Source organism: Equus asinus, chromosome 10 (assembly GCF_041296235.1).
Source record: "Equus asinus isolate D_3611 breed Donkey chromosome 10, EquAss-T2T_v2, whole genome shotgun sequence".
In the NCBI taxonomy this organism is placed as follows: domain Eukaryota; kingdom Metazoa; phylum Chordata; class Mammalia; order Perissodactyla; family Equidae; genus Equus; species Equus asinus.
Genome location: NC_091799.1, coordinates 24,050,559 through 24,067,232, shown reverse-complemented (window position 1 = coordinate 24,067,232; position 16,674 = coordinate 24,050,559). Strand labels below are relative to the sequence as shown.

At 45.4% G+C, this 16,674-nt stretch overlaps 1 protein-coding gene and 1 long non-coding RNA gene across 4 annotated transcripts in view; one reads left to right on the top strand and one right to left on the bottom strand.

Moving 5' to 3' along the window:
* LOC139046344 (uncharacterized) overlaps nt 1-16,674 on the top strand; it is a 143,916-nt gene that overhangs the window by 94,723 nt on the left and 32,519 nt on the right. The gene's annotated exons all lie outside the window — the stretch shown is intronic.
* The window catches only part of GGTA1 (glycoprotein alpha-galactosyltransferase 1 (inactive)), a 73,164-nt gene continuing 62,467 nt past the window's right edge, over nt 5,978-16,674 (bottom strand). For 2 of the 3 annotated variants that reach the window (XM_044778872.2, XM_044778880.2), the window contains exons 7-8: nt 12,626-12,763; nt 5,978-8,551 (exon numbers count right to left, since the gene is read on the bottom strand). In XM_044778872.2, coding sequence (XP_044634807.2) covers nt 7,858-8,551; nt 12,626-12,763 — 832 coding nt within the window. In that variant the 3' untranslated portion in view covers nt 5,978-7,857. The remainder of the gene's footprint in view (nt 8,552-12,625; nt 12,764-16,674) is intronic. The other variant, XM_044778873.2, reaches the window with a different exon arrangement.

The window sequence follows — 16,674 nt, the reverse complement described above, 5'->3', positions numbered from 1 at the left end:
AATATTTCTTGTCTCGTGTGGGTCTCTTTGAGTTCATCTTACTTGGAGTTCATTGAGCTTCTTAGGTGTTTATAGTCATGTCTTTCATCAAACTTTGGAAGTTTTCAGGCATTATTTCTTCAAATATTCTCTCTCTCCCCTCTTTTCCTGGGACTCCCCCAGTGTGTATGTTGCTCAGCTTGGTGGTGTCCCATAAGTCTCTTAGGCTCTGTTCACTTTTCTTCAATCTTTTTTCTTTCTGTTCCTCAGACTCGATCATTTCCATTATCCTATCTTCACATTCAGTGATTCTTTCATCTGCCTGCTCAAATCTGCCTTTGAATCCCTCTAGAGAATTTTTCATTTCAATTATTGTAACTTTCAGTTCCAGAATTTCTTTTCTTTTCTTTTTTTTTAGGTTTTCTCTCTCTTCATTGATATTTCCACCTTGTTCATGTATCATTTTCCTGACTTTTTCCCCCCATGTCTTCCCTTAGTTCTTTGAGCATCTTTGATAGTTGTTTTAAAGTCTTTGTCTAGTGTATCTGCATCAGGACTTTTTCAGGAACAGTTTCTGTTTATTTATTTTTTCCTTTGAAAGGGCCATACTTTTCTGTTTCTTTGTATGCCTTGTGATTTTTTGTTGATAACTGGACATTTGAATCTAATATTGTGATAAATTTGGAAATTAGAGTATCTCCCTTCCCCAGGGTTAGCTATTTTTTGTTATTGTTTTCATTTACTGTTTTTGCTTTTTCAATTGTAGTAGCCTGTCTCTGTAGTGAGGATCAGCATAAGGGTGAGCTGAAGGTCTTCTGAGGTCTTTTCTGAGCCTTTTCCTGGGCGTGTGTGGTCATTTACTAATTTTCCCCATATTGCAGTTGTTTTTGAATATCTTAGTCTTTAATATGTGGTCCCAAAGGGGAGAAAAGAGAAAAATAAAGGGAAAGAAAAAGGGTACTGGCCTGTTAAATTCCCTGGAAGTCACTTCACCTGGAGGGGGAGGGGCTTGCAACAATGGGAGGAGATGCAACAGCAAAGGCTGCCTGCCTCTTTGTCCGCATCTCTGTGATCAGAAGCAGTAATCAGTGATCAGAGCACAGATTCCCAGTATTTGGAGGACAGGGTCCTTTTGCCAGCACAATTATTGTCTGGGTGGGGAGACAGATTCTTGGTGCTTCCTACTCTACCATACTCCCAGAATCCTCTTCACTTGGGAAGCATTTAAAAGCCTCCATGCCGGGTGGCCCGTGGCTGAGTGGTTAAGTTCCAAAGCCCAGGGTTTCGCTGGGTGGGATCCTGGGCCCAAACATGGCACCACTCATTAGGCCATGCTGAGGTGACATCCCACATGCCACAACTAGAAGGATCACAACTAAAATATACAACAATGTACTGGGGGGATTTGGGGAGAAAAAGCAGGGGAAAAAAGGAAGATTGGCAACAGTTGTTAGCTCAGGTACAAACCTTTATAAAAAAAAAGTCCCAATGCCCATCCCATGCCAACTGAATCAGAATCTCTGAGTTCAGAACCAGGCATCCATAATTAGCTCTCCAGGTGATTCCAGGATGCAGCCAAGTTTGAGAACCAGCACTGTATGCCTCCTACAACTAAGAGACAGTCATGACTCCTAGGGGCTACTTCGGATTTTGGAGGCAGTGTCCCACACACGATGGTATCCAGCTGCCTCTCATTTGCCTGACAAGTGTAAAAGCAGTGAGCTTCCAGTGGGACCCTGAACAAGAGAAAGCTCTCCAGCTGGTCCAGGTTCCAGGCGAGCTGCTCTGCCACTGGACTCTTATGACCAATCGTATCTTACACCGTTCAAAGGGTCTGAAGTAGACTGAGATGGTGGATGAAGACTGTGGCTAGCCTTGATAGAAAACTTACCGCGGAGGCCCACGGAATTCCAGGGCAAGGAAGTACCCCTTGAGCAGGTAACCGTCCTTTCCTCCTTTTAAATAGAAGTTACTATAATTCTTTCCCGTCTTCCTTCCTTATCTCTCACTACTGACTCTAGTGTGTTTGAGTGTGAGCTAAATGTACCATTTCTTTACAGAGTACAGAATAGTCAGAAGGGCTTTCTAAGGGAGAAAGGAGAAATAATTATTATCTGGAGATGATTGACTCTGAGAAGCCTGGCCCTGTGACATTCTGTGGATTCTGTGGTCTACTATTAGGAGAGGGGGCTGTGCATAATGTTTTTGGACCATGGCAGCAGGGAATATTTTAGCTATGTGGAAAGAAGTGATTGACAGCCAGACAGCTATAAGTGGAATGTGGTAGACACCTTTGTCTTGCAACAATATGTCCTTCTCTGAGAACTGCCTCATAGTGTAACCCACCCTCCGATAAACCTACTCCATGGCACAGCTGCTGGGAGCATGAGTGGATGCTGTGCCATTTGGGTTTTCTTTTCCAGGAACTTAGAGTTTTGAAGGAAGAAACCCTGAGTCTGGAGTTGGTTGGAACTGGGTCATATTGGCAGACCTTTAGGGGAAGTTCACAATTTTCAGTTCTTGAAGCCCTTGAACTTCTCTGGCTGTTGATCATGGCCTGGTTGTGGTGATGTGCTGATAAATTTTTATACAACTAACTCGTAAAAAGGAAAGACAGAAAGGAAGGGAGAGGAAAAAGAGCCCTGATTTCTAGCATTCGCTGATTCCCATGGTGTAAATTCTCCCACCATGGCCGATATCAAGCTACCACAGTGAAGTCATTGAACAGGCAGTTGGGAAGTATTGTGTAGAGTAGGCTCTCACAAGCAGGATAAGCCAGCTTCAGGACACCACTGTCTGGTTGTCAGCTTGGCCTTGTATTCAGTGCAGCTCTCCAGTAGCTTCTCGATAATCTCCCTTTTGGTTTAGACAGCTCAACGGGATGTCTGCTCCTTGTAACCAAAATATCTTTAACTAAAACACCTGGCTAGCATGACCACCTTTCCTTCTGAACAGTTACAGTCAATTCACTAAAAGTGTGTTCCAACTGTGGCTGAGTTCTCACAGCCACATACTTTAAATATTTATAGCTATTTTCATCTATATGCAAAATTCCTATCTATTTATACAAATGTGCAGTCATCACCAGGTCTAAATAAGAATCTTTTTAATCCCTGCAGTTGCTTAGGGTAACAGCGTTGTTTGGGGACATTTCTTCCCTCTAGTGGCCGCTATAGGGAACTACTTTTGTTTTAACTCTGCAGGTTATGGGAGGACTAAGGCGAGGTGAGCTGGAGGCTCTTGATCCCCGTCAGGGATTATTCCCAGAGTACAGAAAGTGAGGATTATGCATATTGGCTCCCCCATGCTTCTTTCTTAATGAAGTCCAAGGGAATTTTACAGCAGGGTTTCTCAACCTCATCACTTGACATTTTGAGCCAGATAATTCTTTATTGTGGGGGCCGTCCTGTGCATCGTAGGATGTTTAACAGCATCGCTGGCCTCTACCCACTAGATGTGAGTAGCATCCCCACCCTGACTTGTGACAACCAACGATATTTTTAGACGTTGCCCAGCGTCCCTGGGGTCAGGGCAGGGGGGAGGGAGTGTGCAAAATCATCCTGGTTCCGAACGACTGCTCTACACTGACGAAGCCAGCGTGTCCCAGGCATCACTGGCCTTGAGCAGCACCGAGCCTGGGAGGTTATGGCACCAGGTTAGAGCCTGAAGCTCAGGCTGTGACTCCTGAGTTCCCATACCATGTACTACAGGAGGAAAACTTCCAGGGACCAGATATTAAGGCATCTGCTTTGTAATAGGACAGAGTCCACAATGAAAGTTAAAAATTTTTTAAATTCAAAAAAGCGCTTCTTATGAGGCATGATAAGAGTGGGTGTGATGATTGATTGATTCATTCATCTAGTAGATATTCCTTAAGCAGTGCCTCTGAGATAGGTGATGTAACACGTGCTGCAGCTGATGCAAAAGCAGACTATGGTCCTGCCTGTAAGGAGCTAACAATTCTAAAAGGGTTCAGTGGGGATCTTTGCAGTTATAAGAGAAAGCTCAGCTCCAAATGGCTTAAACAATAACGGGACTTTATTGGCTCACACATTTGAAAAGGCGGCAGGCAGTGCAGGCCTTTGGTAAGGCCAGTGTCTCAGGGTTGTCATCAAGGACTAGGTTTCCTTCAGTGTCCCTGCTCTTCCTGTCCTATTGTCAGCTTCATCCTAAGGTTGACCTCCCTTGTGGTCACCAGAGGTGTTAGCAGCTCCCAATGTTACGTGCTTCCTCGCTTCCTGAGGGGACCTGAGATTCACCTTGATTGGAATAATAGTTTATGTCACCTGCCCACCCCCAAATCAATCACTGCCTCTGAGGATGGAAAGTGCTGACTGGCGTAGCCTGGGTCACTTGCTCCAACCATGGCACCATAAATGCACCACAGAAATCACATGGACTCCATAAAGGAGACCAGGCATAGCTGGGAGGGGAGAAAGAGAGCCACAAATGCTGGGCGAACGTGGAGTCCTCAACCAGCCAGAGCGCTCACTGGGTCTTTGCTGCTTTTCACACAGGCTCTGCCAGATGAGTTCATCCAGACCCAAGGCCTCGGCACCATTTGCGTGGGTCTCCAAGAGTCTTGTTAAAGTCCTCTGTGCTTTACATCTGCTGCTTCTCCCTCCGAGACCTCATACCATCCGCACTCCTCACAGGGATCTCCTCTTCTTTCAAAGCTCAGTTCAGACCCAGCCCCTCTGAGGCCACTTCCACCTCCCCACACAGCCTTCCCTCCTCCATCCTCCCTCAGCCTAGAACTTCCCTGGACCTTGTATTGCTCAGGGTTCATTTGTCTGCTTCTCCAGCTTGGTTCTGTGATGGGTTTAGACCCACATTCTGCCTCTGAAGAGTTTTTGTTCTACTCAGTTCTCTCTTCAATGCCTAATAAAGGAATTGAGTTGTTTGGGGTGATTCCTTTGGTGTCCTCAAATTTGAAAAACAAGATGATTAAAGAGTGTGTGTGTGTGTGTGTGTGTAAGTAAACATATGTGAAAGAGAGTGAGAGAAGCAGACTAGATCTGTGGAAAGAGCAAAGGATTTAGAATGAGGCGACGGCCCTGGGTTTGAATCCTAGCTCTGCACCTTATAGATCTGAGGCTTTGACAGTGGGTCCCACTTAACCCTGTTTCCTCTCCAATAAAAAGTATGCATTGTATGTTAAGCACTCATGCTTTCTATGACATCTCACACTTGTGAGTATGCTCTCATGCCTGTGGTATTCACTTACATAGGTACCTTTTATAAATAGTACATTTAATATATGTAAGTGTCGCCGTAGCTGTAGTACCCTCATTAGTAAATCACATGGTGACTTTGTCTGGGAGAGATTAAAGATGAGTTACTCCAAGAAGGACCAGAGAAATCAGGCCCTTCTAGCCTTAAAGAAACTTCTCCCCTTCCAGCTGCGTGTGACCCCTAGATTACAGGTGGGGTGGAAGGAGGAGGCATGGCTGCCCCTTCCACTCGCCCTCTCTGCCCAGTCAAGCCCTCCAAGGCACTGCCTTGGCGTAACAGCTCAGTGTGAGCCCATGGGGCTTATATAAGGCCTGCATGCACAATGTAAAGAATGATGACATTCTTTTATTCTTTTTACATGATCCATTTTAACTAATTACTTTGGAATAGGTTTAGTGCATAGAAAGCGGGAAATAATACAGGCCTGGGAACCTATCTAGTTTTTAAAATATTAATTCTGGGGGACTAATAACCCCCAGATATGGCTATGACATTGTTTTCTCCCTGTGCCCTGCTGCCCCACCCTAGGGCCTTTTCCCACTGGTAGTTAATTACTTTCGTGCATCATCACTTTGGAAAGCTCTACATAAGCATTTGTTGTTTTAAAAGTTTGGGAATCTCAACCATGTCCTTTCTTTGTAATAGTGGATACATTTATAGAAGGACATGAAGACTTTTTCGAGTCTTAAAATTTTAGATTCTATAGTGGACAATTCTGAGCATGTTTGGGAGAAATTGCACAATCCACGACCAGACCAGAATATACTGAAAAAATAATTTATTCAATTGTAAATCAGGAATTTTATTTCTTAAAGGTTTAAGAATAACTATTAATGAGATTTTGAGTTTGTCCATTTGGGATTTAAATTTAAAGGAATGAAAAAAAATCAAGACTCCACAAAAGCAAACACCAACCCTTTTTCTCTTTTCTTTCACGATAGATCATTTCTTTGGTTCAGGATCATTAACTCTCCCTACTCCAGAGTGGATCCCAGAAAACTTGAGTTAAAAACTTTTATAAAGTCTATTTTTTGTCAGCATTTTCGTTGGTTTTGTTTTGTTGCTGGGTTGTGAGATTTCGGGGCAAGAATTGAGTAGGAGGCACAGTAAAGCGGTAGAGAAAATGTAGGTTTCATTTTATCAAGGAAGCTCATTGTGCTGAACATCAGGCCAGTGCAATGACTCTTCAAATAAATCGCTTGAAAATGGAAACAAATGTTCTAAATTGGAACACAAGCAAAATATAAATATACCTGCATATGTAAATGTTACCTCCTAACTTCCTTTACATTGAATTGCCTAACTTTAAATACTATGTAGGACTTCATAGCTTCTCTTAGAGAAGGGAACTGAATGTTAAGCTGTTCAGTCGTGAGGACTGGGTCTCCGACTGCCATCCCCTCTACTTGTGATAAAAAGTCAATTAACCATTTTATTGAATGCATCTGGTTGTTACACTGCAGTAGCGCAGATGGAGCAAGGAAAACCAAGAGGTCACTTGATGGGAGGGCTTTTCCTCCGCTGCTCTCTGTGATGTCAGCCCTCCAACTTGGGGCATGATGGGCTGAGGGACCCTGAGGGCTAGAGCAGGTGGTGTGGGACTTGCTGATGACTGATTGTCATGAAGCCCAGGTCAAGGAAATGTAACTCCTTGCAAGCCTCTTCAATCCACTGCAGTCCTTTGCCTTCCCTGATGCCATCCACTTCCTCTGGCCAAGGATCTGAAGACATAGGTTACAGACTTGGGCAGACTGAATGTGACTTGAGCAAAAGAAGAAGCATCTTCCATTCATGTCACCACTGCTCTGGGTGTTGTGGGGTCGAGGAGGCTGGAGAACACCTACACTGCCTCCCATTCAGCTCCTGGGACCATGCTGTGTTTAAGTGCCAGCCCCATACCCTGTGCCCCTCTGAGGTGGCATTGCGCCACCATGATCAGACCCTCTTTCCACTCTTTGATATTCCATGGCAAACTCAATTTGAGGCTGTGTTTTCACTTTATGCTGAGCACCCACTGGCTCATTCAGATTCCCTGTGACTCCAAAGATACACCACCATGGTATCCATTGGGAATCTCCACCAATCCTTCCCACAGAAACCAAACAACATCCTGATGAGAAAAGCACATGGACTACAAATGGCCTGCAGCAGTCTGCTACTGAAACCATTTGAGGCTTGCCAAGATGGACTGTGTCCTTACTGAGAGTTTTCCTGCTGCAAAGCAATTCTATGTTGCTTCAGACTCAGCAAAGACAGGAAGGTATTGAAATCAAGGGGAAAACCCTTGACAATTGTATCTTCTTGCCCAACACTTCCCTGAGCACCTTTTTCTCCAGTACATTATCTGGCACATGTAGAGTGTTTCTGGCTTTTCTTTGCCCGTGACAAATTCTTTTTGGCTCAGCTGATAGTATTTCCCCAAACCCAGAATAGATAAGAAATCACTGGGAATTTACATCTGATCACCATAGGTTCATTCTCCCATATTACAAGGCTCAAAGTTACAAGGAGGAATAGTATGTACTTGCCATGTTGGTGTTTTGTTAGTATGTTTCTTTAAGTTAAAATTAAGTGTTACTTTTCTGAGGAAGTAGCCAGAATGATACTCTCTCAAATTCAGACACCTACTGGCACGATTTAAAGTCAGACATTATTTCTAACCAAATTATACTCTTTTGTCTGCCAAGATATCTTGACAACCTTAATTTCTGAAGGCCGGCCTATATGATAATCCCAGCAATATTCCGGGGATAAGATTTTAGTGGGTTTGTTGAGAAGAAAATACTTGTTTAGGTGGCTTTCATCATGCCACTTGGCTTCTATATCATTTTCCTTGTCCTGGAGGATTCCCTTGAAGCACTCCTGGGTGATGTTTAGAACCTGAATGGGTGTTCCTCCAAAAATGGCTGCGTGGTAATAAAAATCCCCCTGGCCGAAGGGAATGTATGCTGCAGACTCCTTCCGCCTCTCGTAGGTAAACTCATCAGGATCTGCCTTGTACCACCACGCCTGTAGCTGAGCCACTGACTGGCCCAGCGTCTCCACCCCAAAGTTGCCTTGGAAGACCTGGTCTACATCCATGCAGAAGAGGAAGTCGACTTCATGCTGGATGTGGGCCACAATGTGGTCCCCAATAGTCTTCATGCGCATCATGCTGATGTCCTGCCACCTCTTCTCAGACTTGATCTCAAACACTTTAAGGGAACGCAGAGGACCCAGCTCTATGAAAGGCATCCTGGAGACATCGTCCACCATGATATAAAATATGACTTTGTGGCCAATCATGAAGTATTTATTAGCAGATGTTAAGAACTCCTCCAAGTAATGCTCAATGTATCTGAAACAAAGCAGAAGGGGATCAATGGAACCTCTGGGATTTCTGCAGGAGACTACGTGCTATTCTAATCATCTCGTCTGCATTTTGCAGTTTAGGAGAGGAATGGTTTTTCCCCATCCCAGACATGTTTTCATGTGGAGGGACATCTGTTACTGTAACATTCCTGGCCGCTCTCCACAGAGTCACTCAACTTTGAGGAGTTGGAGTGATGACTCTGCTGATTTGGAAGGGTGACTGGGCACATACAATCCTGCCCAATTCTCTCTCACTCTCGGAAGCCGGCCAGTTGGAGAGAGTGTGTGTTCTCAACTGCTCTGGGCCTTACAGTGAGCTTAGTGGTACAGGCCCTACTCCCACGTCCAGAGGCCTGCAGTTTCTAGTGCTGTAGGTGCCTGGATGCCGAACTCTTTCTAATTCTGTGGTTCAGTATTAGGAGGCCCAGGGCCTCCAGCCTGCAGATATAAGCCACATTCTCCAATACCAGCTTTAAATGTAATGACGGTGATATTTACTATCATCTGCCTTACTTAGCCTCTTGTCTTATTTATCAGTTGGTTCAGACTTTGGGCAGGCAAAGAAGGGTGCTGTTTTTTCCTCAGCTTTCTTGAGTTATAATTGACCTATAACATCATGTAAGTTTAACGTATACAAAGTGTTGATTTGATACACTTACATATTACCAAATGATTACCATCATAGCATTAGCTAGCACCTCCATCACGTCACGTAAATGCCATTTCTTTTTTGTGGTGAGAACGCTTAAGATCTACTCTCTTAACAACTTTCAGGTATATAATACAGTATTATTAACTATAATCGCTAGGCTACATATTAGATCCCCAGAACTTACTCATCTTGTAACTGTAAGTTTTTACCCTTTGACCCACATCAGGGAGTGCTAGTTCTTGAGCCTCTCTCAAAAACCCCAACCTATTCCCTTAATGTTGCTACTGACCTATCAGATGCAAGGGTGACATGACCCTTGGATCCTTTGGGGATGCATTAAGCCTAACCATTGCCACTTTCTCCTCCTCTGGGACCCAGAGATTGGGTTATGGGACATGGATATCCTTCTGTATTACATAGTCACCCTGTTAGCCTCCCACTGGTCATGCAAAACACCAATCCATTGTCCGGACATCACCATTATAAGATCCATCCAAATACTAGGGCAAACAATCTCTGATTTAACCTTATTTTAACTATTTTTTCCCTTTTTTAAAAATAGATTTTATTTTTTAGGGCATTTTTAAGTTCACAGCAAAACTGAGCTGAAAGCACAGAGCTCCTGTATACTCCCTTGCTCCTTCCTGTGTCCCACAGCTTCCCCAACTATTGACATCCAGCACTAGGGTGGTACATGTGTTGCAATGGATAATCCTACACTGACACATCATTATCACCCCAAGTCCATAGTTCACATTAAGGTTCACTCTTGGTGTTGTACAGTCTATGGGTTTGGACATATGTATAGTGACATGTATCTATCATTATGTATGGTATTATACAGAGTATTTTCACTGCCCTAAACACCCTGTGTTCCACCTATTCATCCATTCTCCCACTCCTAACCCCTGGCAACTACTGATGTTTTTATTGTCTCTATACTTTTGCATTTTCTAGAATGTTATATAGTTTGAATCATACTATATATCTGTAGCCTTTTCAGATTGGTTTCTTTCACTTAGTGATATGCATTTAAGGTTCCTCTGTGTCTTTTCATGGCTTGATAGCTCATTTCTTTTTAGTGCTGATAATATTCTATTGTCTGGATATACCTCAGTTTATTTATCCACTCACTTACTGAAAGATATCTTGGTTGTTTCCAGGTTTTGAATTATGAATTCAATTACACGTAAACCTGCTATAAACATCTCTGTGCAGGTTTTTGTGTGGACATAAGTTCTCACCTCCTTTGGGTAAATACCAAGAAGTACAATTGCTGGATTGTATGGTAAGAGTATGCTGAGTTTTGTAAGAATCTGCCACACTGTTTTCCAAAGTGGGTGTTCCATTTTGTATTCCCACCAGCAATGAATGAGTGTTCCTGTTGCTCCACATTTTTGTCAGCATTTGGTGGTGTCAGTGTTTTGGGTTTTGTCCATTCTAAGAGGTGTATAGTGGTATTTTAGCTATTTATCTATTCCTTCAAAAACCATCACATTGCTGTCTTCTGTAACCCAAGCTACACACTATCTTGTAAAGCCATGGAGATCAGAGAAGAGGAAGGAGTAGTCAGATGGTTTAACACAACTCATACAAACTCCAGGCTCACGCTCAGGAATGTGGACTGAGTTTCATTTGCTGGTCACACTACTGGCCAATCATAAAGTTTTGTGAGTGATAATAACTGGCACTTCTTTTTGCTTGTTGGTAGCTGCTTGGATTCCCTTTCTTTACTACAGAAATAAAGTGTGCTTTTAATGTTGGCCTGTGGAAACCCAAGCATTTACAGTATTGATTCTTTAAATGGAGAGAATGTATCTGAGCAATATTAAGAGGGACTTAGACAAGACTCTGTGGCTGGTGGGCAGGAAATTCTTTGGTGCTCTGGAACTTTAAAACAATCTATTGTGCCCTGAAGCTTGGGAGACAATCCTGGGAGGAACGGGGATGGGAGGTTTAACATTGTTTAGACATTACAGCACTGCTGTTGGCTCTGTGCCTTGTCAAGCAGAGCCAACATCACACGTCTGACGGGTCCAGATCCACTCCTGCGAGCATCTACTGCCGCTGAGCTCAGTCCTCTGCTGCCGCAGAGCTCAGGGCACAGGGTTTTCACCTGGACGCGCGATTTACAGTTTAGCTCTGCGGAGCCGCAACTGGATGGCTGAAGCCAGTGTGCAGCAGGAGCCAAAGGTCTGTTCTTTTTGGAAACACCAGGATCAAATCAATCTGCAATGTGCTGGCTTGTCCCCTCTTGCGCCAAAGGATTAGGTGAGCTGAGCATCAGCTCCTGACTCATAACAGAACGGGTTCTTCTAGTAAAAACGTCAAAACCCCACAGTCACCCTTCTCCATTAGAGATGACACCTAAGCCTCTGGGATCAGTGCAGTCAGTGACATTAGGACTTGATTAGTATGGTGACAGCAATGACTTCTGGGCTCTGGGATGGAGAACGAGCTTAGGAGCTCATCAGATCTTCACAGAGCTCTCCTTTGGGCCCTACAGTGGGCAGAGCTCAAGCTCAGATCAACACGGGCTTTCAAGTCTCTTTGTACCTGCAAAGGGATCAGCTCTCTATGTGGCTTTCATGAAAGATACAGATAGAAAGGCCCAAGGTGTGTAGGTGGGTGGGGGGAGCGATGAGGAAATAGGAAAATTGAACTTATGCATTGGTTTTGGGGAAAAAAAATTTAAAAATTCACCAAAAGAGCAAATTGGCTTATATTTTAAAATTAATATTACAGCTACTAATGTCAAGTAAGAATGATTGCAGTTTTGGGAGAAACGATCTGAACTAGGAAATGGAAGCTGAAAAAGGGACTTCTCCAACCTCTGGAAGAGACGGTTCTGGCCAGCCAGATCTCCGGGGGCCGAATCTTCCAGGAGAGATAGGTGGAAGGGGCCTGAGGACCCCATGGAGGAGTGGTCAGCCACGCTCCAATGTGGAAAACCACTGCACTTAAGTCACCTTTGCCGAGAACCTGCTGTAAATCCTTCTGTCCTTGGTCCCGGGTCTTGGGAGCGTGGGAGAAAGAATGATGCACATTTGGGCTGTCTAATAGCTGGCATTTTTGGAATTTCCAGAGAAAACCATGGATCGCAGGGAGGGAAAGGTGATTACGGGTGTGCTGTAGACACCGGGCTTGGCAGGTGCTGGTCCAGGCATTTTTCCCTGCAACCTGGGACCCTCACTTCAAGGTGGGAAGGAGTCGACCCACCTACTATTGTTTTGTTCTCAGCCTTTGGGTTCTCAGCAGAAATGGGACTGAAATGGTTGCATTAAAACATTCTCCTATCTAATAATTCAGACAAGTCATAAGCACCCTCCTAAGCCAAGGGGGCCCCTCACAAACATTTTGACAGTGAAACAAGAAAAAGCTGAGGTCAGTTTTATTAGTGACACCTACCTTCCGACAGCAAACACCGTCAGACCCACGGTAATTTTCTGTTTGGCATAATAATTTTCTAAGATGGCACTGTTGTAAGTGCCTTCCCACACGACCGGCGCCTTCCATTCGGTCACTGTCACAACCTCTGGGCGTTCCCTGGTGATGAAACACAGAGAGCCCCATGAGTCGGGACAGCTTTGCTGAGGTTGGGCAGTGAGCATCTATGGAAAACGTGGGGTCAGCTACGATTCGCGGTGACTGCCCTTGCATCCTGATGGTAGCTTAACTCCAAGCATTGGCTGGGCAGTGTGACATCTGCAGGGGCAGCATATTCTGGATAAAGGACAGGAGTCTGTGGCCTAGGTGCCTCTGAGGGCTGCCTTGGGGCCCTTATGGGGACCTTGCATTTCATACTGTCTGTTCCCTTTCCTGATCTCTTCTTCCTCCTAAACCCCTCCCCCTATCTCCTAAGCCCCTTACTAAGCTGCCAGCGGCATCTTTGGGTGTTGTGTATCCCTCTGGGTGTCATCTGAGCCTAAAAAGGTCCTAATCCTTGACACATGGGGATGAGACAGTGACATTAGAACAGAAAGGGGAAAAGCTATTTTAATTTGCCTTTTGCCAGAAAGGGATGGCTGGGAAAGAATCTGGTTTCAGGGCCTGACTAAGGGGGTTCTGGTGTTATTATTCATTTTACAAACAAGGAGACAGAGTCACTCAGGAAAGAAGCAACTTGACAGAGGCCCACCAAGGCCAAGGATGGAACATGGGCTTAGACCCTCTCCTCAACGTCCTTGCTTCTTTACTAGGACCACAGAGCGGGGAGGGGGAAGCCTGCCTCTGCACTCCCAGCACTTGAAAGGGACTTGGCAAAGCCAATACAAACACAGGAAGCCACGGAAGAGCAACGACAAGCAACACACTATACAGGGCAAGTGCAGAAATGCTGAGGAGCAGCTGGGACCAAAGAGAGGGTGGAACCCAAGCAGGAGGGCATGGCGGAGCCTCAGACCTGACCCTCATCTGCTCAGGAAGTGGGTGCATTTTCCCCTGTGGGATGCAGCAACTGAAACACTGTCATTTAGATTCAAACTCCAGCACACAGGGGCCTGGTCCCTGCTAGGCATTTGCTTGTACTTCATCCACTGTGGGAGAAGGCCAGACTGGGGCAAAGTCCTGGGGGTCCCCATTGGGTCCCTGCTGGCTGTACGCATGTGGCCCTAGTGAGGCTGCCTGGGAGATGTTGGCAAATAGATCAAGAGGGCAGTTTTTCACAAAGCTGCCCCTATACATCAGCAAAGCCCGGGTTTTCCACAGTGAGGCTGGGCAAGGCTGAATCAACCCCCACCTCACCCCAGCCCCAGCCCCAGAGTGGAAAAGAGCCTCAGTAGACTCGCCCTCATGCTTCCTGTCCCTCTGTCAAAGCTCTGCCTCCAGTTCTTGAGCTGGCTCTGCCCTCCTGCCCCAGCCCTGTGCTCAGTTTCCTGCCTGCTTCCTTCACCGCACAGCTGGACTCATCTCCAGAGATGGGGAAGGCGGACCCTCTCAGGCTGCTCTCCTGGCCCTCCCCATCTTGTCTGGAGTCTCACACTGAGACTCAGCCCTGCCCTCACTCCCCAGATGTGCCGGCTGTACAGAGGACAGCAGCTCTTGCTTTCCTTCAATCATGAAAGAAGCTGTTTTGGACTTTGCCCCAACCTGTGCAAGCCCCCTTCACCTACACTTTCTCACTTCATCCTTGCAACAGCCCTGCCATGTATTATGTCCATTGTACAGGTGAGGAAACCAAGGCTCAGAAAGGCTTGTAAACTTGTCCAAGGCCACACAGCTGGCCACTGATGATGGTGACTAACATACAGTGAGCACTTCCTATAGAACCACGCAGTCTGCTAAGGGCTTCGCCCTTCAGAGGTGCGGGCTATTTTGATTCCCATTTTATCAGTGAGGGAACTGCAGCACAGAGAGGTTAAATAACTTGTTGGAGGTCAAACAGCTTGTAAGGGGCAAAGCTGGGATTTGAACCCAGATAGTCTGACTCTGGAGTCCCTGCTCTGAGCCGCCATCCTTTATTGCTTCTTATATGAATATTTACTTGCTATGCTGACGAACCTGGGGTTAAAAACCAGGGTTGTCATCATTTCCACTCAACTCACCTACTTCGGTATTTTTATCAGGGCAGAATGAGAAATGATGATCTTGTATTTTGTTTTTAGAAGCTTATGTGATGCTTTAAGTCACATAAAACCCCCAGCTTTGTTGAATGACAGGATTTCAAAACCAAAAATACACACACACACCCACACCCTGCTATTCTTCTATAACCAACGTTTCTGAACTCGAACTCTCCCATGTATTGTCGCCTCATTCACTGCAGTCCTTCGTTCTAGCCTGTGAAGGATCTCTTGGTAGTTTTGACCCAGCCCACTAAGTCAGCCTAGCTAAGTCACGCAGCTGGTTGGAGCTGGACATTTGGTAAGAAGGTAATATTATTTGAAAAAAAGGAAGAGGAAGAGGAGGAGGAAAGGAAGGGAATAGGTATACTATTTAATACCTACAGTGCGCAGGGCTAAGTACTTGACTCTCATTCTCTCTTTTAATCCTCACAACCATCGTAAAAAGTGGGTGCTACCATCACCTGCACTTTACAAATACAGAAAGTGGGAGCAGAGGGAAGGAGAAGCGAACTGTGTCTTCTGCCACTGAGTTTATAGGAAGGGCCAGCCCAGGGCCCTCCATCACTCCGTGCACATTTGCTAAGTTCCTGCTCTGTACCAGGCCCAGTGCTGAGCATGGAGATCAGAGAAATGGGACCCCGTCCTACCCGTGAGAATCCCACAGTCCCCACAGGGGGTCAGCCTGCTCCACACTCCTCAAATGCACGACCACTCAGTCCACATCTTCTAGAAAGACTGAGTCATAAAACCAGTGTCCAGTTTGGTTACTTGGCTGGGAAGATGCCTTCAAGCAGGAAAAAAAAAATAGCAATATCAAAAATTAATGTTTAATTAAAAATTAAAATGTTCTATTTCCCAGCTGTTAATTATCAAATTCCAGTGGCAATTCCAACATGTCAGCAACCTTGACTAAGAAGCCAGACGACAGTCTGAAAAAGCAGGTGGTGGGGACGAAGGGGTGGGGGCGGAGGATGAGATAGAGATCGGCTTCCTGCACGAACCTCTGCTCAAAACCCAGAAACCACTCCCCCCAAAAAGTGACAGAAAGCAGGCTGCACACGTGTAACGGCTAGCTGTTGCCAGTGTCAACTGCCAGAGATGTCCCAGGTCACCACAATGGGGCTCTAAAAGGAGGAGAAAGTGCCAGGAAAGACTTGAAGCTGCCCAAATGCCTTCCTTCCAAGCAAGACACCTACCGTGTTATGCTGGTCTGTGCAGCTCCACCAGCACAGGCCAAAGGCTTCCCACAAAATAAAAGGGCCTCCAGAACCAAAACACACACCTACCTAGGTTATTGGTGGCTTTTTAATTTTATGTACTTATTTATGGGTACATTGTGGTCCCCAAGGATTGGGTAGAGGAAGTGTTAAAATTCTGTGAGTCAGGGGCCAGCCCAGTGGCACAGCAGTTGAGTGTGCACATTCGGCTTCAGGCAGCCTGGGGTTTGCCGGTTCGGATCCCGGGTGCAGACATGGCACAGCTTGGCAAGCCATACTGTGGTAGGCATCCCACATATAAAGTGGAGGAAGATGGGCATCGACGTTAGCTCAGGGCCAGTCTTCCTCAGCAAAAAAGAGGAGGATTGGCAGCAGATGTTAGCTCAGGGCTGATCTTCCTCAAAATAAAATAAAATAAAATTCTGTGATTCATGCAGCAGGTCAAAAATGATGTGGAATACATACAACGCTGTCTGATGTGGAATACAATAAAGATGTGGAATAGAATATTTACTGAACTCCTTCTGAGCAGCAGCATGCTAGACAGTGATCCAGCAAAGAGCTGATGACAACATGAACAAGGGTGGTGGCTGTGGAATGACGAGAAGGTGATAATGTGGGGAGAATCTTGGAGGAAGAGTGAACAGAACATGTTAATGAATTAGACTGTGGGGTG